This window comes from Mauremys mutica, chromosome 9 (genome assembly GCF_020497125.1).
Source record: "Mauremys mutica isolate MM-2020 ecotype Southern chromosome 9, ASM2049712v1, whole genome shotgun sequence".
NCBI lineage: Eukaryota > Metazoa > Chordata > Testudines > Geoemydidae > Mauremys > Mauremys mutica.
This window is the reverse complement of record NC_059080.1, coordinates 53798160-53820355: the sequence shown is the minus strand read 5'-3', so window position 1 is coordinate 53820355 and position 22196 is coordinate 53798160. Positions and strand designations below refer to the sequence as shown.

The window sequence follows — 22196 nt, the reverse complement described above, 5'->3', positions numbered from 1 at the left end:
TTGAAGCTGGCTGGAAAATAGAGAGGGACGCCCCGGTGGGGCTTGGGCTTCCCAACGGAGCTGTGGCCTCCCTGGGGGCCCCAGATGGACCTAACCTGCTGTCTGTGCCTGCAAGACCTGTCTTGGATTGTGTTCCTGTCGTCCAAATAAACCTTCTGCTTGACTGGCTGGCTGAGAGTCATGGTGAATCGCAGGAAGCCGGGGGTGCAGGGCCTTGTGTCCCCCCACACTCGGTGACAGTGGCACCTTAGAGACTAACACATTTATTTGAGCATAAGCTTTCGTGGGCTACAGCCCACTTCATTGGATGCATAGAATGGAACATATAGTAAGGAGATATACATCCATACAGAACATGAAAAGGTGGAAGTGGCCATATCAACTCTAAGAGGCTAATTAATTAAGATGAGCTATAATCAACAGGAGAAAAAAAAACTTTTATAGTGATAATCAAGATGGCCCATTTCAGACAGTTGACATGAGGCGTGAGGATACTTAACATAGGGAAATAGATTCAATCTGTGTAATGACTCAGCCATTCCCAGTCTCTATTCAAACCTAAGTTAATGGTATCTAGTTTGCATATTAATTCAAGTTCAGCAGTTTCTCGTTGGAGTCTGTTGTTGAAGCTTTTATGTTGCAAAATTGCCACCTTTAAGTCTGTTACTGAGTGACCAGAGAGGTTGACGTGTTCTCCTACTGGTTTTTGAATGTTATGATTCCTGATGTCAGATTTGTGTCCATTTATTCTTTTGCGTAGAGACTGTCTGGTTTGGCCAATGTATATGGCAGAGGGGCATTGCTGGCACATGATGGCATATATCATATTGGTGAAGGTGAATGAGACCCTGATGGCGTGGCTGATGTGATTAGGTCCTATGGTGGTGTCACTTGAATAGATATGTGGACAGAGTTGGCATCGGGCTTTGTTATAAGGGTAGGTTCCTGGGTTACTGTTTTTGTTGTGTGGTGTGTGGTTGCTGGTGAGTATTTGCTTCAGGTTGGGGGACTGTCTGTGTTAATATTATTGTTTATTTTCATAAACATTCATACCATGGTAGCACCTTGAGGCTAACCAGGTTGGGCCACAGTGTGCGAGATATTGTGCAAAGAAATAGGCAATGACAGTTCCTGCCCTGAACTGCTTGCAGTCGGAAAGGATTTCCTGGGGACGATTCCATTAGCTCTGGTCGAGTTGCCCAGGACTGTGGGGAAAGCTTCTGTCGGAGCTGTGCTATGGCAGGCCGGGACGCTGGTGGCAATGCCAAGCATTTGATCGGGCTGCTCCATGGCTTTGCCTGGTTTTGTAAAGCTAACCTCAGACAGCTTGGAGTTGGATATCAGCTAAGGGGAGTGCCAAAATGAAGGGACGCTTATCTGAGCTAGTGACAGATGCCTTGGGTCTGATTGGTCGAGCTAGAAGCTGAAGATTCAGAGGCCGGGGAAACCAGTGAACGTTGCTTTTCTGAACCTCAGAAAAAAAGCTTTATTTGAATTTGGGGTCAAGGCAGGGGGGCTCTTCTGTTACCCGGTAGAGCTCTGCAGAGCAGTCTCACCTTGCAAGGAATTTGGGGTGTCCTTCAGAGTGATATGGTGGTAACTGTTAACCAGGAGAACTCACTTCCCCTCCTCCCCCTGTGGACCCAGTAGACATCAAAGATACCATTGACAAGGGCCAGTCTGAGGAAGGAGGGAAAGATGGGCAGACTGAGACTAGGCCGACTCCGAATGCCTCCAGCTGGTGCCACAGGGCCCCGTTGGGGCACAAAGCAGCCTTGGTAGAGTCTTTACAGGGGCCCAAACACTCGCCCGCTCTGCTCTGCCTTCCTAGCTCTCTGAATGCCCTGTCCATTCTCTTCCACCCCTTCCCTCCATGGCTCTCCTCCCTCTCCCTCCCCTCTGATGCAGGGACGGGGAGGGGAAGAGAGAGCTGCTCTATGTGGCCAGAAGGGGATGCACTTTAGCTGCACTGTCCTTCAGCCCCCCTCCCCGCCCCGCCCCCCCATGAGCAATAGCAGCTCTGCTGCCAGGCCCTGCCGTGACCCAGTGGGAGGTGCCCATGTGCCGCACCCAGCCCTGTGTTCCAAAGCGTGCCCCATTTTCACTGCTCCTGAGCTTGAGCATTCCCTGTAAGGGGAGAAACTGAGATGTACTGGCTTGTTATTTTTCAGATCTTCCTAGCAGTGGCTAATTTTGAGCAGAATGAAAGGGGTCAGCAGTTCTCTGTAATTTACAAGTGGAGCTACAGAACAGAGAAATTCTTCCCGTACCAGCGGATCGCCACGCACAGCGCTAGGGACTGGGAGGCCTTTGACATTGAGGGAGAGGCCTTCCTCGCGGTTGCCAACCACAGAGAAGGTACCTCGCCCTTATTCTTCCTGGCAGTGCTCGGTCGGTAGGTGCTGAGTGCAGGTGGTTTAGCGGGAGACAGCCAGCAGGGGCCTGTTGAAGGAGGACTCAGGGACCCATCCTTCCTGTAATGCCCCCTTTCAGGCTGGGGAAATTCTGGACTAACCTCATGGTGTCGTTAATTCCCCCGTTATTGTGCGGGCACCTCCACAGCAGGAATGTGGGGTGGGATCCTGGCCCCAGTGCCATCAATGGGAGTTCTGCCAGTGACCTCAGTAGGGCAAGGATTTCACCCATAAAATCCAAACCCTGGGAAAATCCTTTTGCATCAGGTAAGGCCGATGCCTAGTAAAGTGTTTTAAACAGTAGCCTTTTGCATTCTCAGCATACTGTCTGTAGCAAAGACAGGAGGTAGCACTGCTATGGGGGCACTGGATACTGGTTTTGGCTGGATATTGTGATTCATTTCCATTTGTTTGTCAGGTGAAAGGGGGTGGAAGAAGATGTAACAGTAGCTACTGGAATCAGCGGAGACTGATCCTTGTCATGGGACAGGGGTATATTGACCTTAATTAACCTGAGCCAGCTAATGTAAAGGAAGGCCATAAGACAACCTCTTTTTTACCTGCAGAACCTTCTTACCCCTTCCACCTACAGATAGAAAAGCACTGTGCAGAAATTATTAAACCACTCAGAGAGAGAGAGAGATATTGTCTCCATCTTACCGAGGCAGGGAAACTGAGGCACCGCATGATTAAGTGTCTTGCCCACAATCACACAACAAGCCAGTTGCTTAGAAACAGAAACCAGATCTCCCAGCTCCAGGGCTTTAACCACCAATCATGAGTCTCCCTAACACCTCCTAGAAGGTGGTGTGATTTTCGGTTGGCAAACAAACTGTGGGGATGGGAAGAAATGTGGTCATTGCTGGGAGGAAGGGTGCACAATGATCCATTTTACCCTGTGGGAAATTTCCAATCCTGCCAGCCATCCACAAACAGAGCTCCCTTGGTTGTTAGGTCAAAGAGATCCTAATCCCCTGTCATTCATAGGTGACCTATTCCACCAGAGCCCACTTCTAGCCCATCATCGGAACAGCATCTCTGTCTTGTAGAGATCCCTCTCCCTCTAGCTTTAGATATGAAATGATACATTTGAGTTACAATTTCCCTTCTCACTGTTAAAGTGAAGGATTCCACTTCAGAGGGACTCTGACGAAACTCCTCGCTAATCACCCAACAGTTGTTGCTTCTTGCTAATCCTCGTGTTTGTCACAGTTCCATACCGGGCACAATCCCAGTCGCCTTACTGCGGTCCTTGACATGCATTCATGCTTCACGCTGGAGAAAGCAGATAGTGTACAAATGGGTCTTTGAAACACCAGGCCGGCGAAGCATCTTTCTCCTGTTGAGTTACCCAAATTGTGTTTTGCTGCACCTAGAAGAGCCTTATAAACACCAGCTCTTTAAAGATGTTCCTTCTGCTGATCTGTGAGACGTTAATAATTGTGAAGTATCAGCATCAAAAGGGCACCGTCCGCCTGGCCACATCTCATCCTGAGAGAAAAGTGTCCCTTTAACTCTCAAGTTAGAGCAACCATAGGGAGCACAGGGGCTACCTTGTAACACTCTCCAGAGTGCATTTATGTTCTTGCCATATACTCTGGGGTAGGTGACTAACTGTTGCTTGTATTGTCCGCTCGGACTGCGAGTTATGAGCCATTTCTTCATTCGAGTGTGTCTGCATGCCCCACCCCCCCAGCCCCATCCTATGTGGAGCAACCATGAGCATACCATGCTGGCCTGACTTCATTCCATGTGTTCACACTGGCGTTTCTGTACCGTCAGCTGTGATGATCTACCAATGGGGATTTGGATACCCCCATACAAGCCGGCTGGGCATTGTGCTATCTCCCTAATAGCTCACCTACCACCCCCATCAGAGGTTTGTTCTGCCAGGAGGGATATTGCAATGGATTCAATGGATGGGCTGCATTATGTGGCTCCTCAGAAGAGTTTTAAAAAGACAGTACTTCTCCTGGGGAGCAGTGAAAACACACTTGATTTCCCAGTGGGTTAAAATAATCTCTGAAATTACCTTTCCTCTTACACAGTCTGCATCTCCCGTAATAGCTCACTAGGCTTTATACCGCACTTTTCATCAGTAGGTCTCAAAATGCTTTAAAAAGGAAGTCGGTATCATTCTCCCCATTTTAAGGGTGGGGAAACCAAGGCCCAGAGAAGTGATGTCTCTTGCCTGGTCTTGGCAGAGCCAGGAATAGAAGTCAGGTCTTCCACTGAGTGCTGTAGCCCCAGTTCTGTGCCCTGTGTCTGACCACCAGGCAAGGCCTGGTGGGGCCCTAAAATGAAAGCGCTATCGTAAGAGACACCTGCCAGGTGAAAGAGAGCCCCACAATCCTAGAGTCTACAGGCTCTGTGGGCTGCAGGAGTAAAGACAGCAGTTGCCTATGGAAAACCTAGAGCTAGCAAATATGGGAGGGTGAATCTGAACGATGGATCCCATGTTTGTAATGGGGAATCAGGGACGTTGAGGAGTTGGAGGAGACCTTGGGATCTGTTTAATTTCCAGGGGAAGCCTCTGCTTCCCAGCTGGACTCCTCAAGGCCTCACATCATGGTCACGATGTGAGGGAGGTGCAGGGTCTGGTGGTTAGGGTGTTAGACTGAGCTGTGGGAAATGTGGGGTCAGTTCCCTGCTGTCACAGCCTGCCTGTTGGACTTTGGGCAAGTTACTTAGTCTGTCTGGGCTTCAGTTTTCCCATCTGTAAGCTCTGCCCTACATATGTTAACTACTAGGAGGTGCTCAGCTGCTATGGTAACGGGAGCAGATAATTACCATAGGTAGACTCCAGCTGTCAATCATTCTCCTCCCCTGGGGAATGTCTCTAGGTATAATGCCTGTGCACCCCTTCACTCCTCAGAATGGGGGCTCCATGGGACTTGTGTGCCCAGACTTTGTGCTGGCTGTGCATTGGGTGAACGTCATTATTTACACATTATTTCCCCAAAGTGTTCATGTTCCTGTCACATCATCTCCTCTCCCTTGGCCTCTGAGAGCAGCGTGGTCTTTCCCCCTGTGTCAGCCGCATCTCCAGACGTCATCAGCTAAGGGCTAGTTTTCCCAAGCACTGGGCATGTTTGATACTGTGAGGTGCTGACCACCAGCCAAGCACTTAAACACGTGCTTACCTTCAATGGGACTGTGCCTGGGACTTGGCTTCAGCGGCACTCCTCAGAAACGTCAAGACTCCCTGGACTGAGTCCCAAACGCTCAGCACCTTGCAGGAATGAGCACTGATGCTCTTCAGCTCCCACTGACTGCTAGCTTGTGTCCATACTAACAGGATGCAGGAGTTTGGACACATTCCACATGCTGAGGCTAGCCACAGAGTTGCAGTGCGCTGCCACCCAGAGGGGAATGTTAGTATAAAACCACAACACATCCAAATTATTTAACACAAAAGGGCTGCAAGTAATACAGTATCTCCTTGTTTAATGTTGTAGTTATGTTCCTGAAAAATGTGACTTTAAGCAAAACAGTGTTAAGCAAATCCAATTTCTCCCTAAGAATTAATGTTTTTAAGGTCAGGCTTGACAAAGCCCTGGCTTGGATGAATTAGTTGGTGTTGGTCCTGCTTTGAGTAGGGGTTGGACTAGATGACCTCCTGAGGTCCCTTCCAACCCTGATATTCTATGATTCTCTGATTCTATGATAAATTGGGGGAGTTAGGTTCCAGGGAAATTTTTTTCACCAGACAAAAGACTTTTATATATACACACACACACACAGTATAAGTTTTAAAGAAACAATTTAATACTGTACACAGCAATGATGATTGTGAAGCTTGCTTGAGGTGGTGGAGTCAGAGTGTGGGATATTTCCCAGGGAATGCCTTACTGCTGAATGATGAACTAGCACTCGGCTGAGCCCTCAAGGGTTAACCCATTGTTGTTAATGTAGCCTCACACTCTACAAGGCAGCACAAATGGAAGGAGGGGAGACAGCGTGGCAGACAAAGACAGAGAAACACACCCTGTGTGTGAGAGAGAGAGAGATGCGCATTGTCCCTTTAAGTACGCTGACCCCACTCTAAGTACACTGCCTTTTTAAGTAGATCAGCAAGCTGAGACTGCAGCTGCTGCCAGTAAGTTCCCTCCATCCTGAGCCCTGTTGTGTCCCCCCGACCCTTGCTCTATGGAGATGGGGTTAACGGGGGGAAGGAGGACACCCTGACATTAGCCCCCTCCATTCCCGCCCCCTCCCCCCCAGCAAGCAGGAGGCTCCCGGGAGCAGCTCCAAGGCAGAGGGCAGGAGCAGCACATGGCAGTAGGGGGAGGGACAGCTGAACTGCTGGCAATTGATAGCCTGCTGGGCGGCTGCAGCACAGGGAACTTAGGGGAATGGGGAGCTGATGGGGGGTGCTGCTGGTCCACCCTGGTTCCAAGTCCCCACCAGCCAGCTGCAACGAGCTGCTCTTCCTGCAAGCAGTGGACAAAGCAGGCGGTTGCCAAACAACGTTATAAGGGAGCATTGCGCAACTTTAAATGAGCATGTTCTCTAATTGATCAGCAATGAAACAATGTTAAACAGGACGACTTTAAGTGAGGAGTTACTGTACTCAGAGGTTTGGCAAAGGTTTTGCTTGTAAAACAAAATGAGTGACTAGCCATTGGTTTAATGAGTTTCATGAAAATAGCTGAATCTGTCTGAAAAGTACATTGTTCTGTTAGTAGCGGCACAACCACAAAGAAAAGAGCAAGGTTTGTTAAAGGATTAGGGTGGTGTGAGGAAATGGTTAATAAATTCATAGGTTGGAAGGCCAGAAGGAACTGTTAGACCATGTAGTCTGACCTCCTGTACCCCATAGCCCAGAGGCTTGCTCTTAGTGATTTCTGCATCCAGCCCATATCTTGTGGTTGAGCTAGAGCATATTATTAGAAAGACCTCCAATCTTGATTTAAAATCTGATTTCCCCCTGAGAAATGATCATGTCCATAACGGAAACCTCCTTGACATCTTTTTCTTGTATATCTGTCACTCTCTCTTTTTATACTTCTATAGTAAATAACCAGTACAGCCAATGACTCCACTTCTTTGCAGTTAAAAAAATGAGCAATTAAAAATGCTATAAAAAATGCAGGTTTAAACTGATGTGCCTGAGAAGGTGTGAATCACTGCACTGCTGCAAATATAAAGTGGAAAGATTTATTTCAGCCTTCTCACTGTAAATCAAGCAAACATCCAACCATCCCGTGTGGCCAGCTGTGCAATAATTAGGCACGGAACCACCAGAGAAAGGAATCGGAGATATTGACTGGAGGTAATCAGTGGCCTATGAAAACTATCAGCCCTGCACTTTTAAGGGCCCTCAACTACCCACGTACTTGTAAGAAAAGAAAATTCAGGAAAGAGACTTGTTTTAGCTCAATGACGGTATACAAATCAAAAGGATCAACTTGTATTTTCTATTATAATAGCTCATATAATACAACATAAAAATGTTGCAACAAAAAGTCATTTCAAAAGTTAAACCTGAAAATGTTTCATTATGAAAATGCCGAGACAGAACACTGGGGTTGCTGAAACTATTTTCTCTCTGTCTCTGAAATGTTGGTGAAATCGACATGATTTTGTGACGTGTTTAGATTTTGATGGAACTGCATGTGCGATGGAACACTGCTAGGCTGTATTTTTTCAGACCAGCTCTAGTCCTTACGCGTGCATTAGTACGCGCTAGGCTGTGTCCTAGAGGCAGGCTGGAGTGACACACACGTTCGGGCAGAACTATGGTCCAGGAGACCCTGGGGGTGCGAGCTGAAAGGCGCTGGGTAACTCCACGGAGGAGAGAGGAAACGGAAGCCCAAAAATCAGGCTGCCCAGGATGTTCCTTTGGGAAGTGAGGAGGATGGAAGGGAGGGTAGAGAGCTGTATTCTCAAGTGTTTTGCTGGGAAGGGGAAAGCTGGCAGTGCAGGCAGTGTTAGTGTTTGGGCCAAACAGCATTCCTCCATTGCGCACAGCTGTGTGTCACCCCCGATGCCTGGTCACAGCGTTAGCACCTCTCACTTTTTCTCCTGCGCGGTGGGCTTTGGAACAGGGTTTGGTATTTGGAAATGAAGTTCTCTTGCTTTCGTGCGGGGCTAGTGCCATGGCTGCAGCCCAGAGGCACTCAGCACAGCTGAGTCCAAAGGTCACTTTAAGCAAACTTTGCATCAGGATGGGGCTTGTCCAGCATGACTCAGAGTAGACTCAGCCCTAAGGAGTTATTCAGGCAGTTAGGGAGTGCCGTGGCATAGGGATAGCTTGGCATGAGCTGCATGACGGTCTAGCTGCCCCAAGTACATGCCTAGGGTCTCAGATGGTGGTTAGCCCTTTTCACAGCTCACGCTGCCTGGCTGCATTCTATTTTCAGTGCACTAGCTCAGGGAGAACTAACAGAGTATGTCTCTGCGAGTTGGAAATCACACCCCAGCCCAAAGCGTAGCCACACCCCTAGATGTAAGAGCTGGTAAAGCCCATTTGGGGTGTGTGTGTGTGTGTGAGAGAGAGAGAGAGAGAGAGAACAGGCAGGATTATCTGTAGTATCTATATCTGTACATGCACAGAGAGGAACTGATTGCCTTTCTGTTGATCCATCCTGGGCAATCTTTCCTCAGGTCTCTCGGAAGCAGCAAGACTGGTCCAGTCTCACCCGGCAGTTATCCAGGGTGAATGGCACATCCCCAGCTGCCTGGAGTAGCTGGGACATTCCCTTTGAAGTGCAACATTTCAGTGGTGCCCACGCACCAAACTCTGTAGCTGCACCCCTACTGAGCTGCAGAGGGCTCAAGGCACTGTTAGAATTGCCCCCACATGTCCAGGAGAGGTTTCCACTTAGGTATTACTTACTCCTCGCTGTCCTTGCTGGGTTAACGCTGCCAATGGCTGAGGAGAACTGAATTGGTAACATCTACTCGTTTACTTCTTGGGAAGAAATTAGTCCCTAAGGGACAGACCGCTTAGTTGCTTTCCCTCATTTGTATATTTCCTCTGATCTGTCCTGTTCCTGTCTCATTTCTTTTGATCACCAGACTGCATTCCGTTTGCTAATGCCCTCTTCTTTTTCTGTCATTCCCAGGGGATAATCACAACATCAATAGTGTCATATATCGGTGGAACCCCAGGACTGGACTTTTCGAGGCCAACCAGACCATTCCTACCTCTGGAGCCTATGACTGGGAATTTTTTACTGTTGGACCCTACTCTTTCCTGGTTGTGGCCAACACGTTTAATGGCACATCTACGAAGATCGACTCCCACATCTACATCTGGCTCGGTGGCTCGTTTCAGCTCTTCCAGTCAATCCTGGTAAAAAGTTGATATTAGTCAGATTTGACTTCCCTTTCACACTGAGTAGCTCCAGTGACTTTAATGGGACTTCCCAGCTAAGTGAAGCCAGCCGGATCTGGCTCCAGGAGGTGCATGGCTCATGGAGACCAGTGGAATCTGGCTTTAGAAGGAGGTGCGGTTCATACAGGCCAGTGGGATCTGGCTCTAGGAGGAGGTGCAGTTGCTGGGGCCAGTGGGATCTGGCTCTAGGAGGACGTGCAGCTCTTGGGGCCAGTGGGATCTGGCTGTAGGAAGAGGCACGGTTGTTGGGGCCAGTGGGATCTGGCTGTAGGAGGAGGCGCGGTTGCTGGGGCCAGTGGGATCTGGCTGTAGGAGGAGGCGCGGTTGCTGGGGCCAGTGGGATCTGGCTGTAGGAGGAAGTGCGGCTCATGGAGGCCAGTGGGATCTGGCTGTTGGAGGAGGTGCATGGCTCATCGCCTGGGGACAGACCAACAGCCTCTCTCTCTTTGTGCGTGAACTGGCAAAAAAAGCGAGAGCTGCTGAGAGTGTCCCCTCTGATCACGGAACTTGCGGAAGCCTATTTCATGCCCACAGAAGACAAAAATCAATATAGAAAACGAATCAAGCTTCTTCCTTCTAACAAACCTTACACTCTTCCCTGGCTTTGTTCTCCTGTCTTTTGCTACTTGAGTGTAATAGCCCAAAGTCTGTCTCCTGCCTTGTAGGGATTCGAGACAATGCTAGATGATAAGTGTAGAGACAAGTGTTCTCTAGTCCTATGGGTACTGCGGGGGTTTTCTTCCCTAAAGACTTGCCGAGTTCAGGTTTCTTTTATATGCAGTGACAGTGTCGCTAGCTGACACCAGCCTGGGAGGTACCCCCTTGGGTAACATGGCAAACTGGTTTGGGGCAGCAGGGGAGAGGAATCGTAGACCGCGGGGCGGGGGGGCTACATGACCTCGGATTCAACCCCAGCCCCATTACACCCCCGCTTTTGTAACGCACAGATTAGTGTTTGCTGTCTGTACAGTTCCAGTAGTGTGCCAGGCACTTTAGAGACTGCGGGGAAGACAACGGCCATGCCCTGATGAGCTCACGGCCTGCCTTTCCTCACAGCTTTACAGCAGCTCCTCATGCATCCTGCCATGGGCTGACTCAAACATGCAGCAGAAACCATGTGAACAACAAACAAGCCCAAACTCTCCACAGTTGTTTCCAATCACTCTGGATGTAGAAAAAGTGACCTGTACAGCCCATGCTGCATTCTCTTGCCCGGGAAAACATTGCTGGGTGCGCGGGGCTCTCCCAAGTCACTTTGCAGGCCACTCGCCAAATCAGCAGAGCAATCTGATGGAGAGAGCAGCCCTGGCTGAGACAGCAGCGTAATGCTCCCCCAATACCTACCGAACGGTTAGGCTCCACCTCTCTGCCCTTCTCTTCATACACACCTCTGCCCTCTCCGGCCCTGTGTTCCCCAGCCTGTTAGCCAAGCAGGACCCGACCCTGATGGTGAAACTCTAGCCCTCTGACTGTCCTTGTTTGAAAAGCAAGTTCCAGTGCTTGGCTGGTCTCCTCACCCAGCCCTTAGAGCTGCAGCCTGTGCTCTCCGAGGGTGACCTCCAGGACAGCAGCTACCGGGGCCCCAGCTGGAGCTAGAGTAAAAGTTCTGCCAGTGAATAATAGCCTGTGTTCCTAATTAGACAGTGCCAAGGTCCAGAAAAGAAACGGACTCACCAAGGTCACCTGCTGTATCCTTCTGAGAAAACAACTGGCTGAAATCAGCAAATCACTCGCCTGGTGGCGTTGCCACACCCCTGCACAAGGCTCCTTGGAAGGTTCATTATTTATACAATTTTGCCTTCCCTCCCTTCCGGGTGACTATTAAATCCACAATGACGGTGCTGAGATTTCAGTCCCCGGAGGGCCAGGGAAACGAGTGTTCTGAGAGGAAATCAGGGTTTGCTGGAACACTTTGCTATGGGAAAGAGCCACTGGAGGATTCAGAAAGCTGCCGCTCTCTGCCAATTACCAGCCAGCAGGACTTGCTTCGGGCCATAACAGCCATTTCCTGTGTGGAAGTTGTTTTTGGCAGGGCATGATTGCCCTCTTGGGGTATGTTCTCTCTTTCATAGAGGAGTATTTAACAAGCTCCAGATTGCAACTAGTGAAATGTGGCAGGTACATTCTCACAAGTCGGAGATGCATTTCAGTCCTATTTCTGCTCCATGTCTGGAGAGCTTGATTTCTTTTTAATGGGAAATTGCAAACTTCCCATTTGGTTTTTAAATTTACCCTTAAGATTTGTGAAAATCCCTATTCTCCCTAAAGCAGCAGGAGCTAATCAAAGGAACAGAAAGTTCAGAACTAGAGCTAAGCAAACTAGGGCCTCAAAATCAAATTGCCTGGACATTGATCTTCCTAAGCGTGTCGTTCTAACAGGTAGGGCTTCCTATCTGTTTCATGTTGGGGGAAGGTTGTCACCCGGAGACCATGCTAGTGTGAGGGAGGAGAACCTGTGTCCCAAAAGCCTGTCCTGAAGCTGCCAAAATCTCTTCTCTTTCACAGCTTTGCTCAGATTATTTTGTGACAATTGTAGCCTCTGGATCACCAATTCTGAAATAGCGCGTACGACATCTGTTCCTGATACATGTATAATAGCATCACAGTGTGAAGCTGCTGGGGATGAGAGGTGATGCACTGTACAATGCTTTGGTCCTCCCATGCAACACCATGCAGTTTCTCAGGCCTTAAAGTTCTGCATGTGTTGGAAAGGGACTTAGCACATGCCCGAAGTAAAGCATGTGCTTAAATGCTCTGCTGAAATGTGGCCTAAAATGGGTCTACTCACACCTGTGTAATAAGTTTCAGACCTCCATTAAAAATTATTCATTAAATCATGGAAATGTCGGGCTGGAAGGGACCTCAAGAAGTCACCAAGTCCAGTCCCCTGTATTGTCACAGGACCAACTAAACTTAGACCAGCCCTCACAGGTGTTTGTCCAACCTGTTCTTAAAAACCTCCAAGGATGGAGATTCCACAACCTCCCTTGGAAGCGTATTCCAGAGTTAACTATCCTTATAATTAGAAAGTTTTTCCTAATATCTAAATATCTAATTTCCTAAATTTCTAAATCTCTTGCTGGAGATTAAGCCCATTAGTCCTTGTCCTACCTTCAGTGAACATGGAGAACAATTGGTTGCCTTCCTCTTTATAACAACCCTTAACATATCTGAAGACTTTTATCCAGTACCCCCTGAGCTGTCTTTTCTCAAGACTAAACATGCCCGTTTTTTTTAACCATTCTTCATAGTCCAGTTTCCTTAACTTTTTATCATTTTTGTTGCTCTCCTTTGGACTCTTTCCAATTGTCCACATCTTTCCTAAGTGTGGCACCCAGAATAGGACACAGTATCCAGCTGGGGCCTCACCAGTGACAAGTAGAGCGAGACAATTACCTCCTGGGTCCTACATATGACGCTCATGCTAATACACCCCAGAATGATATTAGTCTCTTTGGCAACTGCATCCATTGTTGACTCATATTCAATTTGGGATCCACTATCAACCCCCAGTCCTTTTCAGCAATACTACCACCTGGCCAGTTATTCCCCAATTTGTAGTTGTGCATTTGATCTTTCCTTCCTAAGCAAAGTATTTTGCACTTGTCTTTATTGAATTCCATCTTGCTGATTTCAGACCAATTCTCCAATTTGGCAAGGTCATTTTGAATTTGAATCCTGTCCTGCAAAGTGCTTGCAACCCCTCTCAGCTCGGTGTCATCAGCAGATTTTATAAGCACACTCTCCAGTCCATTATCCGAAGTATTAATGAAAATATTGACTAATACCAGATGCAGGATTGGCCCCTGCAGGACCCCACTAGGCACACCCTCCACAGCAAACCATTGATAACTACTCCTTGAGTATGGTCTTTCAACTAGTTGGGCACCCACCTTATAGTAATTTCATCTCGACACCATTTCCTTGGTTTGTTTATGAGAATGTCATGTAGGACGGTGTGAAAAGCCTGACTATGATCTAAAGAGATGTTACCCATGTTCACTTTTTCGTTTCATCCTAGACTTTTGGTGCTGCCGACTGGGAGGTCTTTCACATTGGAGACAGAATCTTCCTTGCTGTGGCTAACAGTCACAGTTACGACAGTGGAACCGTAATGCCGAACAACTACTATGCCATCAACTCCTCCATCTATGAGCTGAACATCACGGCACAGATGTTTGTCAAGTTTCAGGATCTTCTCACCTACAGGTACCAACTCTTTTTTCAGTGCAAAAACATCTGTACTGGGTTCCAGAGGGTTCCCAATTCAATGTCCTTTCCAGTGATCACAGAGTCAGATATTGGTAGATTTTTCAGACCAGAAGGGACCGTGACTTCCTGCATAGCACAGGGCAGAGAATTTAATCCAGGGATTCACATAATATCTGCATCTGCCAGGAATTGCGCTCATAGACGTAGTTTGACTGCTATATTTGGGGGGGCAAAGCGCACCCATGTACAAGCACACACATGTGCACGCTGAAGCCAGTCCCCTTGGTTCACTGGCTCCCCCCCCCCACAGTGGTACCTGGGCTGCTGGTGCTGGGGGGGACAGGACGGCATAATGGGGGAGCCCCAGTTGCTGCTGGCAGCCACTCTGGGACCGGCTGCTGCAGCTATGTCCCAGCTCTACTGCTGCTGCGATTGCCTCCTTGGTGGGGCTGCTGCTGCCCAGGGAATGCCACATGCTGGGCTCCTGCTTCCCCTTGTCCATTCCCGTATCCCCTTTTCTTCCCCATCCCCTCCATCTTCCTCTCCCCTTCTCTTCCCCCTGCCCCATCCGACTTCCCTTTCCCACTGTCTCTTCTCACCACACACCCCTTGCTCGGTCCCCTGCCCCCCATGGGCACTCATGATTGTAGAGGAGTCAGGTTGGCACTAGGACCCAGGAAAAGCTGCTCACTCAATCCTGCTCCATCCCTTCCGGGAGCCGAAATGAGGGCAATGACAAAGCCCCTTCTCTCCCTGCCCCCCTAGGCCAAGCAGAGCAAGCCCTGCAGGGCAGCTCAGCACCCACAGAAATATGGGGGAAGGAATGGCATGTGACCCCCTATGCCTTCCCTCTGTTTGTGGGGACAGTGTCCCCAGAGGCCCCCCCCAAACTACACCTATGATTACGCTCCCCGTCCCCTTGGGAAACATGACAAGATGGTGTCACTACATAGGAACACCAGGGCCCAGACCCTGACCCAGCTTAAATCAGTCGACTTCCATGGACTTCAGTAGCTGTGCTGATTTACACCAGCTGAGGATCAGGCCCCAGATTTGGAAATTGAGGCATGTTCCCACTCAAGCGAAGGAGGGAGGGAGACTGGTGACTGGGGGGTGGCTGGGGTGCTCAGAAGAAGCAGAGTCCCGTGTCTGTCAGTGAAGGTTCCACCAACGCGTCTGTTCCCATCTTGTTCCAATTAACCACATTGTGTAAGAGGAGAACACAGCTGGCTACAGTGGTTATCTGATGTTTAGCAGTTGGGAGTGTAGGCTGAACAGCTATCTAGATAGTTACTCTCTGTGAGTTCTACTAGCATAGTACTGGGAGAAGGTGGTTAGAGGGAACCCCCCCCCGCCCCCACTTTGGGCCCAGTTTTCCCCTCCCCACACTGGATTTCAGTGGCTGCATTATACGTCCCCTTTGCACTATGTAACTGGCTGCCCAAGGTGCAAGACAGAGGAGAGCCAGGCCCAGTGTCCTTTGCAGAGCTCGGTTACAAAGTCCGTATCACCAGCAAAGCCAGACAAGAACAAAAGAAAACACCCCTTCATTGTCTCTGTCCATTCCCCCAGCCCTCTGTGCCCAGTGGGGACCCACCATACCCAGGGCCCGTCCAGATACAGGCACTTCACTCTGCTCCACACATTTCTCTGTGCTGAGGTGGATCTTCCTGGGTGGCCTAGTGGGGAGGCCCAGGTCCTTCTGCTGGCAGGGTGTGGGTAGATTTCAGAGTGCCGATCCTGCCAGAAGCTGTGGATCAGGCGGCCTCAAGGCCTGGCGCTGGAGCTTTGTGTGTGCTGAGACCGGGGACAGAAGGGAGTGTCGAGAGGCTGTTTGTAGCTCAGCAGAAAGGAGGCTTCTCCCCATTCGGTCTGAGTGCAGACCCTAGGGGGATGGATACATCGTAAAGCCTGGTTGGCAATGTCAGAGCCCTGGGCCAGGCAGGACTGCTCTCCCCTCAGCCAGCTGCTTCCACATCAGAGTTTCTGCAATAAACTGAGCCCAAACATGCCTCCCTCATGAGTGCTGCCAGCCCTCTGCATTGGCGTAACACCTGCGAGCCACCTGCACCTTGGCAGGTCTTTAACTGAACTCCTCCTCCTGTGGGAAATCAGCCTTTCCGTGCCACCAGCACCGTGGCATAGGTGAGCTACTTGGCCATCGTTTGTCAGCCTGCTCAGATGGGGTCCGAGCCCAACAGGACCTCAGCTGCTCAAAGGGAAGCATGCCTCTTTTGGCCAAGACCAAAGCGAGGACGTGTGTTTCAGGCCCCCGCCATAGCTGGCCGTATCCTGTTCCTTCTCACAACCAGCAGCCGCTACGGAAAAGGCAAGAGGGTGAGTCCTTGGTGCTTTGGCCTGTGCATGAGCAGCATCCTACTCTGTTCCTCAGAGCAAAGCACTCAGGTCAACTTCTCTGGAGCTGTCTGCAGGACAGGTGAGGTGCCCCATGAAATCTCTGCCAGCCAATCCCACTGCGGGTGGAGCTTGGAACGTGGCAATAACAAATAGTGCAACAAAAACTGTTCTCAGCCACTGGTTTCGAGCCACTTGGCTAAGGGCTTTAGCCCTCTTTACAGGTAGGGAAACGGCAGCAGCAAGCTTAGTGGCTTGATAGTCCAGGCTGCCTAGCACCCACAGAAGTCAACGGGAGAGGAGGCTGCTCAGCACTTCTTAAAATCAGGCCCAATAACAAGCACCAGCAATATCTGTTGTGTTCTACCCATGCCCTGTCCCAGGGGTAATCAATGGGCAGCCTGCAGGCCAAATCCAGACTGCCAGCCGCTTTTGAATGGACCCCAAAATCTTGTTATTTACTTCTCATCATTATTGTTATTGCGGTGTGAAAAATGTTTCTCTGGAGTCCGGACCTCGACTGTACCTTGGCTGAGAAATGTGGAGCTTGACAAATAATAACTGGCTACCCCAATTCCCTCTCCACTGACCCATGCTGGGAATTAGCTGAATGGTAGCTGGTTCTGGAACATGATAGTCAGGAACTAAAATGTGAGGCTCAATTGTTGAAAAGATTCTTTTCAAAATGTATTGTAACTGAAGGCAGCTTGGGGAAAACCTGCCTCTACGTGGAAATAGCTGCATTCCCCTCAGACTGACATAATTTTTGTAAGTCATTTTTAAGGGAGGGGTGATCTTACCTCTTCCGTATACAGCATATGGGCCCAGTTCTTCCCTGTATCAGTTCCTGAGAGTCTGGACACTCCATTGCAATTTGACCATGCTGAAAGGAGGTAAGGTGTTGTCACTCATTCAACTCCTAACCTCCTGTGGTGCTAGATATCACAGTACAGCCACAGCAATGACCCTCACTGTCTGTGTTTGCCAGGCTTGGTGTATGATGGCCTTCACCTGGCCAGGGCTGACATGACTGTGGCATGTATAACTCACGCCCACATATGGACCGACCACAGCTGGCTGTTACTGGAGGCCAGACTTGCTATGGATGAAGTGCTTGTGGAAAGGGTTGAATTAGCAGCTATTTATCCACAAAACAGGTGCATTCTGGGCAGTGGCACAGGAAACTGTCCCACCAATGTGCCTCCACCCTGACCTGGGGAGACCATCCCTGTTTGAAGGAGGGTACTTTATACCCATCATCCCCTCCTACTGCTGCAGCCACTCCATGCCAGTTGTGGTCATGGCCTCTCTCCCGGGGACACTAGACACTGGACTGGAGCCACCAACTCATCACAAAGCCCAAGGAATGGCTAGCAGATGGTAACAGCTTTGTGTCTCTGTGCTGCCCTGGGCCGGATGCAGGCTGGTGCCCCAAAGGGACCTGTTGAGCCTCTCTAGGGATGGTTCTAATGACCCATCTGTGTGCTTGCTCCCTATCACAGTGCTCTGGACTGGGAGTTCTTTTCAGTGGGAGAAGATTATTTTCTGGTGGTAGCAAACTCCTTTGACGGATTCACCTTCTCTGTGAACAGTATTATATACAGGTAATGATGTCCGTGCTGCGTGGCCCCATCCTAGAGCCACAGGCAGTTGGAGAGGCACTGTCAATAGTCTGCAGTCAAGGGCCAGAGGAAATGCAGACAGAGACGGCTCAGAAGGCTGGAGTGATTCACTTCATCCCGTCACCCTGCTCTGCCTCCTCAGGATCTGGGCTGCTCTGCATGGGGACAGGTGGCCCAGAAGCAGAGCAAGCAGGAAATGTACAGGGGAAGTTATTCCACCCTTTCCTTCTACTCTCGCTACCTGACTGCAGATCCATACCTCTGAATGGGCCCTAGTGCAAAGCAAGCGTCTTTCTAACCCATGCAGAGCTGGGCCATTTCAGCCAAAAGCAGCAGAACAAGGCAATGGACCTGAAGGAGGAGACAGGGAGAGAAGGAGCGACACAGCACCTTCCACTGCTCTCTTGTGGCCAATAGATGTGTTGGGTTCAGTGCCCACGGACAGTGATTAGAGGGGCCCATGCAGAAGCCTTTCCCCTCAGGCTTTTCACAGTGGGTGCAGAACTGGTAAAATGTACCCGAATGAGCATCCTGCAGTCCTCTGTCGGGCTGAGGACCAGTGCTGTGTGGGCAGCAGCCCCGCGAGCTCTGTGTGCTGCCCCACTGCAATCTGACCGGGAGGTGCCACCACCAGGGTGTGAGCCTCCATGGCTGGGCTGCCCGTGGACCTTTGCTGAGCCTGCCCACCTGCTTTCAGTGACCTGTGGGGTGGTGCTGACCCTGTCCACTAGGGCCTGGACTGAGGCCACCAAATCCATTTCCCATAGGCCACCCCACCCAGCCATCAGGTGATCATTCTAGGTCACTACTGGGTGACTTTTCAGCCACTAGCCTAGAGGGAAAAGGTTCAGGATCTCATGACCAGTCATCAGTGCCTCATCCTCTGTAGGGGGGCAGAGCTATGAAGCTATTCAGACTGGGAATGAATCCAGTGTCTGCTTCTGCACAAAACATCCCTCATGGGAGAGGCCTACTATAGCACCAAGCCTTGAGCAGTGGGATCTTCCTCTAGTTCTGTTCCAGTCAGAGCCCTTCCAGATAAGGAAGCTTGCAATGGAGTGATGGGGGCTGGGAGGGGCATTTCTCTATCTAGCCAATGTGTCTTTGCGGGACAACATTTCTGTCAGTTTGAACTAGCAAGAGTCTGTCTAGGCTGCAATCAGAGGTGTGACTGCAGCACGCATGGACATACCTGAGCTAGCTTTGATCTAGGTAGCTTGGCCCATGCTGCAGTGGCTTCACTGCTGCTGTTATTGGAGCTAGCTAGGTCAGAGCTAGCTCGGGTGCATCTACACCTGCTGCAGTCCCACTGCTGACTGCAGTGTAGACAGCCCTTCAAAGTCACTGGTGTGGGGAGGTGCCCCTTGGAGATGCAAGCCCATGCTGTGGGTATTAACGCATATCCTCTGTGCTGCAGGTGGCAAGGGTATGAAGGCTTCGTAGCGGTTCATCATCTTCCGACGTTTGGCTGTCGAGACTGGGAAGCGTTTCACACAACGGCGGGCTCCTACCTCATGTACTCGAGTGCCAGGGAACCACTCTCCAAGGTGCTGAAGCTGAAAACTGTCTGATCAGCTATTCAGTGATGTCTGTTTGCTGTCAGGAGCGGGGCAAACCCAGGCAAAGAAGCAACTTGTCTGGCTCTGCCCGGGCTAGTTATCCCCCTGCAGGAAATACACCGACTCAGGAATGCTGGGAAAGTCTGAAGCCGAGCCTCAGCACCAAATCCCTGGGGTTGGTTGAGCTGTGCTCTGTGCAGGACCAGGACAGACAGGGGAAAGTGGTTCTACGGCACCTTTCCCATTCCTCAATCCAGGATCTGGCCGGGGCACTACGGCTTGAGCCAGATGGCAGCTGTCAAGCTGGTGCCGTTCTGAGCTCGGATAACATGCAGCAGCGGAGATGGTCCGAGGGCACAATCTAGACCTACGTTCAAACCCATCCTAGGCAGCCATCTCCTAGCTCACTCTGCAGTGGGTGAGAACACTGGCTCTGAGGAGTGTCCAGCCTCCATTGGATTGGTCTGATGCACAAGCCTTGCATGGATATGTCCTCCAGTAATGCTGCCCATGTCCTCCAAGGTGTATTGATTCTTGTTTCCATGCCCACCTGCCTGTAATCCTGAGGCAGCGAGCAGTATCCGTCTAACCTCCTCCCATTATTGTCGCTGTTTCCAGTCATTTCCTGTAAGTGACGTGTTCATATTGCAGAAATCAATAGGTATATTTTACAACCACGCTGGGTAGATTGAAATGTAATGATTTATCACCTACAATGATGGAGGCAGTGGTGGCAGTTCCACAGTTACGTCTGCACTGAGATTTGCACTTAGAGGGATTTTAGTCATTAGAGTAGCAGGGCAGATCTTCAGCTGGTGGAAATCACCCTTGCACCATTGGCCCCTCGCCCCCCAATCTGGTGAAGTCATTTTCCCATGGAATCATCTGTTTAATTGTTCTCGTAAGATGTTCACTCACAGTCACAGAGGGAGCGTTGCAAAATGCTCCAGTTGCAATTTTGTCCTGTTTTTCTCGTCCTTCTTTGGGGTCCTCTGCTTAGCCAACCAGAGGCCTACCACACCGTTGGCTCAGAGAGAGAGCCCCCTTTGAGCCCTGAGCGTGCATGGAGTTATCGCCATTATTAATCACAGCCCCAGCTGGCCCGCCCCGGCTCCTCTGGTGCACCAGGAGAGGGGGCATGCGGCACTAGGTGCTCTGAAAGAGCCAGCCGGTTTCCTTCAGGGGGGCTGCATGGAACCACTTGGGGATGATTTGGGAAGAAGCTCTGTATGAACATAAGACCAATGTCCTCCCCCACATTGGGGAGTGCTTCTGGGGGAGCCCCAGTGTGCTCCAAGGGGGGGATTCCCCTAAAGAGACGGGAGCACCAGGAACAGAGATTCTGATGAAGGAGTCCTGACAAGGGGACAAATACTGCAGAAAAGATGGGGCAAGACTAAACAAGAAGGGGCCCCTGTACCTCTACTGCTGGGCAGAAGGGGCTGTGCCAGGCCCCGGCCCCCAGTGCGTGGGGAGAAGAAGCTGGGCCAGGCCCCGGCCCCCAGTGCGTGGGGAGAAGAGGCTGTGCCAGGCCCCGGCCCCCAGTGCGTGGGGAGAAGAGGCTGTGCCAGGCCCCGGCCCCCAGTGCGTGGGGAGAAGAGGCTGTGCCAGGCCTCGGGCCCCAGTGCGTGGGGAGAAGAGGCTGTGCCAGGCCCCGGCCCCCAGTGCGTGGAGAGAAGAGGCTGTGCCAGGCCCCGGCCCCCAGTGCGTGGGGGGGAAGAGGCTGTGCCAGGCCCCGGCCCCCAGTGCGTGGGGGGAAGAGGCTGTGCCAGGCCCCGGCCCCCAGTGCGTGGGGAGAAGAGGCTGTGCCAGGCCTCGGGCCCCCAGTGCGTGGGGAGAAGAAGCTGGGCCAGGCCCCGGCCCCCAGTGCGTGGGGAGAAGAGGCTGTGCCAGGCCTCGGGCCCCCAGTGCGTGGGGGGGAAGAGGCTGTGCCAGGCCTCGGGCCCCCAGTGCGTGAGCAGCAGAGGCTGTGCCAGCCCCCGGACCCCTAATGCATGAACAGAAGAGACTGAGCCAGGCCCCGGCCCCCAGTGAATGGGCAGAAGGGGCTGTGCCGGCCCCCGGGCCACCAAGGCACAGGTGTGCACATTTGTGCTTCACAGCCAAACCCAGCCTTCCCCTTAGCTGCCCGCTTTGGAATCTAAACCGGAGCATGTATTTTGCGCTGCTGGGGCACAGTGGGGAGGTGAACGCGGCTTTCGGCTCAGAGACCCTGCCCCTGCCTTGCTCACGTCACAAGTACAAACGCCTTCTCCTGTGCCCCCAGCCAGCACCCAGCACCCCCAGACTGCAGGTGAGGCTGGAGGGCTCTTGGCAGGGTTACGTCTGGGCAGCCGGTGCAGCAGCTGCCTGTGCTTGGCCCGACATTCTCACAGCTCCTCGTCCTGCCTGCAGCACTCAGCCGACAATGGCTGCGGGAAATCACGCTGAGAGAATGAGCCTTGACTAGCCCAGCTCTCCACTCCAGATCTCTCCTGGTAGCCCCCGCCCTGTCCCAGCTGCCTGGCCCGCTCCAGAAGAGCTGTGATACCCATTCTGCCCGGTGCACAGGGTCTGTATAATGAGTGACAGGACCAGTGCTGCTGGTTGCGCTGCTAGAGCCTGGAAACCCACTGCCATCTTAGCTATGGCCCCACTGCCAAGTGCCTGCCTTGCCTTCACACACTGCCACGTGATTCCACGCCTGCTAAAA

At 51.1% G+C, this 22196-nt stretch overlaps 1 protein-coding gene across 1 annotated transcript in view; it reads left to right on the top strand.

Moving 5' to 3' along the window:
• Nucleotides 1-20398, top strand: part of TSPEAR (thrombospondin type laminin G domain and EAR repeats) — a 65939-nt gene extending 45541 nt beyond the window's left edge. The window contains exons 8-12 of the mRNA XM_045030869.1: nucleotides 2172-2358; nucleotides 9485-9714; nucleotides 13778-13965; nucleotides 17826-17927; nucleotides 19363-20398. Coding sequence (XP_044886804.1) covers nucleotides 2172-2358; nucleotides 9485-9714; nucleotides 13778-13965; nucleotides 17826-17927; nucleotides 19363-19516 — 861 coding nt within the window. The 3' untranslated portion in view covers nucleotides 19517-20398. The remainder of the gene's footprint in view (nucleotides 1-2171; nucleotides 2359-9484; nucleotides 9715-13777; nucleotides 13966-17825; nucleotides 17928-19362) is intronic.
• Nucleotides 20399-22196: the final 1798 nt, after the last annotated feature.